Raw genomic sequence first — 5902 nt, 5'->3', positions numbered from 1 at the left:
TTCAATGATCTGTGTGTTGTTATTTAGACTGATAATTATTATGCTTTGCTTAATTTTTTATATTAAATAAATACTCATATTTGTAACTTTTGCAAGTGCTGTTTCAGCTAAAATATTCCTTAATACAATAAAAAATGCCATGTTTAATTTAGATTTCTTTTAGAAATGTATACAAACCAGAAAAGATGAATGTGGTTTTCTGTGCTAACTGAAACAGCACTCCTAGTACCAATAGAAGCTAACAAAAGAACAAGCCTGGCTTCCATTTATCCTGTAGAACTGTGCCAAAGATAATAAACAACAAAGCCACATTTTATGCAGGATATAATGCCAACAAGCACAAAGTCTTATGTCATCATACAAACTGTATGCAAAGAACTGTATGTTTATTACAAAATCTAGGTCACAAACCAATTCCTGCTTCCATGTTCAAGTATTTAGGACGGCACATTTTCACCACTCTAATCACGAGTAGTGCATTTGGTCCAAGAGTTTGGTAAAGGAAACTGATCTCAGTTTAGCTCTTCAGGAGGAATGACTCCTTTCTTGATGATGATGTTTCCATACAGAGCTGTCTCCCTGTTAAACAGGCAAAAGTGCTGTACATCAAAACATCACCTACATTTTATTAAATGGAGAACAGTGATGGATTAAAAAAATATACTGTACCCTGTGGCAATGACAGCAAAAGCTTTCTTAGCACGCTCATAGAAAGCAAACCGTTCAACTACATCCAAATTTCCCTACAGAAACAGGTGAAAAGCAAATTTTAAGAATAGATATTACTAAATTATGGATTACAGCAGTATATCAATATGCTTAGTTCAGGTAAATATTACATTTAATATAAACTTGTATTTATTTTAAGGTTTTGGTTTTATCATGTTGGCCTATATAAGATGAGATGAGATGAGATATAAAATACAAAAAAATATATAAAATATAAAAACTCGGTACAGCACAAAATAGCTATAATTACAAGAAATATGAAAAATGAGTATTTACATCGTGACAGGTAGTAATTATTATCCTTATTAATATTATTATTGCATAATAGTATATCTGTGTATAGAATTTAAAGTGATCTGTGCTTTAAATGGAAGCTTGGGGAGGGCAGGGTTTAAGACAGTTTGGTTTGCTGTCTCACTAGCTATGGTTTTTTTTGTCTGGGTGTGGGGTGGGGGTGGAGGTGTAATGGAGGCTACAGCTCTGGGGAAAAGCTGTTCCTCAGTCTGTTTGTTCGAGTCTCAATTGTCCTACATCTTTTGCCCGATGGGAGGGGGACAAACAGTCTGTGACCTGGGTGAGTTGAGTCCTTGATGATGTTCCTAGACCTCTTATGCAGGCAGCTAGTATACACTGTGTCCAGTTTTGGGAGCTTGGTACCCACAATCCTCTGTGCAGTCCTAACTATACGGTCCAAGTCGCTCCTGTTCTCGGCCGTACATTATTTTCAGTAATGGCTTAGTTACCTTGAAAAAGTAATCTGATTACTGATTACTCCTTTAAAAAGTAACTTAGTTACTTCATGGATTACTTGATTTTAAAAGTAACTAAGTTAGATTACAAGTTACTTTATTAGTTATATAATGCGGAATATTTCAAAGATATTCCTTTGCAATACTTTATCATTTGGCTGCCAACTTGTGTGTACTGATGAGACTCAATTGAATCCCAGAACATGCTAGTGTGAATGCATGGAAAACAAATTTTAATTTTCTTTCAAGAATATGATACAGACTGACCAACACTATTACGCTAAATCAGCATTGAAAATTGACTTTACTTTTAATAGCCTTCTACAACGCTGGAGCTTCTTAAAACGGAAGATTTTCTTTTAAATAGAAGTGTTATTTACCTGCTATTAAATTGTTTTCCAACAAAATCCGCCCAATTTGGCGGATAATCGCCCAATCTGGCAACACTGGAATGCGCAGAGCCAGCTGGCGCTTTTACTCGTAGCGCGCCACGAATACTACTAAATAGTACTACTGTACTTCTGTAATTGTGTTGGTGGTTGACATTTATGTTGAGTGTATTACTGCACTGTTTTGGTGAAGAACTACTCATCTGAGGTGCGCTGCTCCTGCGTGCAGAAATGCTTCCGCAAAAAAATTGCCGGCAAAGCGGTGGTGGGGGGGCCAGAGGGGTGGCCGAAGATTACTTTATGGTGGCCATGGCAACCACTGGCCACCCCCTGGCTCCGCCCTGCCAAGAAGAAAGCAAAAATATCTTTTCACTAAGGAAAATGACAAAAATAGTAACGCACAGTAACTTGGATAAGTAACTTTAATCTGATTACTGGATTGGAAATAGTAACGCGTTAGATTACTCGTTACTGAAAAATGTGGTCAGATTAGAGTAACGCGTTACTAAGTAACGCGTTACAGACCATCAGTGATTATTTTAGTTAACGTTTCTATGTAACTGACATTATTTTGTTTATATTTGCTACAAAGAATTGCAGCTCTCTCTACAATGACATTATGGCATTAAAATAAAAATAAAAATTACCTGCTGGCCACACAACCTAATTCAAAAGTTGTATTGGATTTTGAACCTTGAGCCTAGATTTACTGTCTCCTTTGCAAAGTTGATGTTGCAAATCACTGAAATATATTTTGAATAAGCATGAAGATCTGTCTCGGATTTTTAAATTACATTCTTAGCCAGAAACCTACTCATGCTAGTCTCCTAAAAAGTGCATGTCGCTCTTAAGGGAATCTGCTAAACGCTGTAAATGTAAAATACAAACAATTACTTACATGTGATCCAGCATGCTTCAGGAGTTCAGAAAAGGTTTCCCACACAGGCACTTTTAGACCTCGGCTCTTATCACTGTCCACAAGATCCATGACAGCTGCCTGAAAGCACAAGTCCTGCTTTAACAGACACACCTTCCCTAGGTCTTTAGTACATCATTATATGCACAGTTTGCATGTACTGATACTATTCAGCAAGGTACACACACACACACACACACACACAGACACACACAGACACACAGACACACACAAATACATATATAAGTTATACTCACTGGAAGTTCAACATAGGTATCAAGAGGAAGTAGCTTTAATATAGCTTTTAATAGCTCTGGAATCTTCACACCTTAAAATGAATACAAAACAACAAAAACAGAGAAAATATTTAAATATTTATGTCTTTATGTATGCTGAAATCGTATATCTTAATTGTTCACTAAGAAAGGAATTCCTATTACAGGTAAATAAATGTTCATTATTTATTTATGTAGAGGGATACCTACCATCTGCTCGTATCTCCACAGGTCCACATTTACAAACTGAAGAGACAGGAAAATTTGCATCTGCAAGAACTGAAGAAAACATACTCTATTAACACAATTTATAATTTACCTTAAGAAATATGGTTTTAATTGGTTTCAGATGACCCAATGTGTGCCAAAAAAACAAACATTACACCACAACTAACAGAACTGTTGACACAAGGAAGGTTGTATCTATGGACTGTGTGGACTAGGTAAAATCTAGTGATCTTTTTCTGGCTGTAAATGCAAGCAATGATTTACAGAACAGTGGTCAAAATAAATGTCTTATAGTGAAATATTATTCATTTTGGAATAATAACAGTAATAATAATGATTATAATTGCAGTAAATGTATGTTAACATAGTCCACAAAGGACTAGAACACTACAGGTAATAGCAGGCTAGCAGACTAAACAGCAATATATAAAGAGCAGACAGGACTTGAGGTAATTTTTAAACAAATCATTTTCATTAAAACACCACCATCACTACATAACAGTTTATTACTAAAGTTACTTTTAGGAACACAAGTGGCCTATGGTTAAGTCATTATTAGTAGAGAATAATAAGCTGTTCCTAGATGCCTTTTGCCCCACATGCAGTAACTTGACAAAACCCCACTGGTCATTCTGAAAGTATTTAAAATTCATAAAATATTAACACATTTTGTGATACAGCATTTTACTACACTAGCCCATCACTGCTGGAAACCAGTTTTGATTTTCAGCCATGTTAGCGGCCAGCCAAACAACTACACAGACATGATTGGCTAGGTCTTAAAACACAGTGATGGACTGCTTTCCTGTCCAGGGTATTTCTGCCTTGCAAGCAGTGTTTCAAGCAGTGCCTGAGGAAAATTGAACTACACTTGTGGCAAATCCACACACATTTATGCATATAGTGATAGCAAATACAGCAGTAAAAAGGTAGTTTAGGTCTAAATTTGAATGTAACTGGCACAGTATGGGTTTCTGTTAATAGTAAGTGTTTCCTTACTATTTCAAACTGGGTAGCATGGTTGCACAGCCAGTACAGTGGGTTCACAGAAACGAGTCATGGGGACCCAGGTCGCCTGTAGCCACAGACTGTGAGAAACTTTGCATGTTCTCTTTAAGTCTGTGTGTATTTGCACCATGTACTCTAAAAGGTGGACTTACTGCTCTTAGTTTTCACTAGGAATGAGTGAGTTATTGTCAATTTAAGTTGCCCCATCCAAAGTGTATACTTGCCGGGCCCACTGCAAAACTAATACTAATAGCTTAGCAAACAAAAATGTGGTCACCTTTTTAAAACCACTACTTTTGACATTTGCAAAGATTAATTGATGATGTAGTTAGAAATTCGAAATAAAGCATTTCAGGGGTTGTAGTTTGTTCTACAATGTTATATAATAACTCTCCAACAGCTGGCTTGCAACATTCAAGTCTACATCTTTAGCCCAACATCAAGTTAACGAAAGGCTCACAATTACATTTTACAGATACATACATGTTAACAGACCCCATGCAGTGTACCAACATAACAATATCTATCACCAGCTTTAACTTAACTAGAGCATAAAATATTATCTTATAGCCTGACTTGTTTGAGTTTTAGGTGCTCGGGTGGCACAGAAGCAAATGACACAAGCCCACTACCTCTGAGATCTAGGGTTCAAATCCACAGCAGTGCTATATACTGTACATACTGGATGATTGGCTGTGTCTGAGTGGGAGTGATCTAGGCCCTGTGATGGATTGCTGGACACACTTTATAACATGTATAAAATATTTGTAAAACAAACAAAAGAATAAGATTATGTTTTAAATTATACTGCTATAGGTAATAAGTTTCAAATGATTTTATAGCTTTTGACTCACCAGAAACGAATAAAACTCAACTGTTATTTTTACCAAATCCTCATTCCCAAACTATTAGTCTCATTTATATGAAAGGTGATGGAACACGGTGCTAAAAACACCTCTGTCCCAACTTTTGGAAATGGTTTCATGTGTTATGGTTTAAATGTGTTATAATTTACAAACTACAATAAAGTTGATCAGTGAAACATTGGAAATCATTTCCTTCTACTTAAATATAGATAGATAGATAGATAGATAGATAGATAGATAGATAGATAGATAGATAGATAGATAGACAGATAGACAGACAGACAGACAGACAGACAGACAGACAGACAGACAGACAGACAGATAGATAGATAGATAGATAGATAGATAGATAGATAGATCACTTTATTAAAATGGTTATCATGATTATAAGTCATTAAGATTCACAGATTTACAAAACGTCCCAACTTTTCTGGACATGAAGTTTGTAATTTGTTGGCTGTGTTGGCACTAACCAATTCAGAACTTTAATGTACAGTTGTTGCTGGTGCTTGTGTGTTTGCTGAGAGCCAAAGCTACTGGCTAAAGCAGCCTACACCGCTAAACACACTCGCTCAGAAAGGTTATAGGAAGGTAATATTTCTGTTTCCACTACGCTTACCCAGTTCGTCTCCATGCCCCATTTGTGCCAGTACATACAGTAATTCTGGTGTAAGTATCGCCGGGATTCCTTTCAGCACAACCATTGTTGCGGTTGACAGCCGACTTGAGGACTGACAGAAGT

The 5902-nt window shown here is 36.4% G+C and overlaps 1 protein-coding gene across 1 annotated transcript; it reads right to left on the bottom strand.

The window, feature by feature from the left end:
- Positions 1-307: 307 nt before the first annotated feature.
- fuom (fucose mutarotase) lies at positions 308-5902 on the bottom strand. Its single transcript, XM_062995647.1, has 6 exons — positions 5780-5902; positions 3269-3337; positions 3041-3111; positions 2766-2864; positions 670-743; positions 308-579 (listed from the first exon to the last, which is right to left on the bottom strand). The coding sequence occupies exons 1-6, from the start codon at positions 5862-5864 to the stop codon at positions 513-515; spliced, it is 465 nt and encodes a 154-aa protein (XP_062851717.1). The 5' UTR covers positions 5865-5902; the 3' UTR covers positions 308-512.

Source organism: Trichomycterus rosablanca, chromosome 5 (genome assembly GCF_030014385.1).
Source record: "Trichomycterus rosablanca isolate fTriRos1 chromosome 5, fTriRos1.hap1, whole genome shotgun sequence".
Taxonomy (NCBI): Eukaryota; Metazoa; Chordata; class Actinopteri; order Siluriformes; family Trichomycteridae; genus Trichomycterus; species Trichomycterus rosablanca.
This window is presented reverse-complemented; position numbering and strand designations above follow the sequence as displayed.

Coding starts and splice junctions, on each gene's coding strand:
- fuom (XM_062995647.1), bottom strand. CDS start 5,864: ATGGTTGTGCTGAAAGGAATCCCGGCGATACTTACACCAGAATTACTG. Junction 744..2,765: donor TGAAGCATGCTGGATCACAT/GTAAGTAATTGT, acceptor CTGTTTCTGTAG/GGAAATTTGGATGTAGTTGA. Junction 580..669: donor TTTGCTGTCATTGCCACAGG/GTACAGTATATT, acceptor CCTGTTTAACAG/GGAGACAGCTCTGTATGGAA.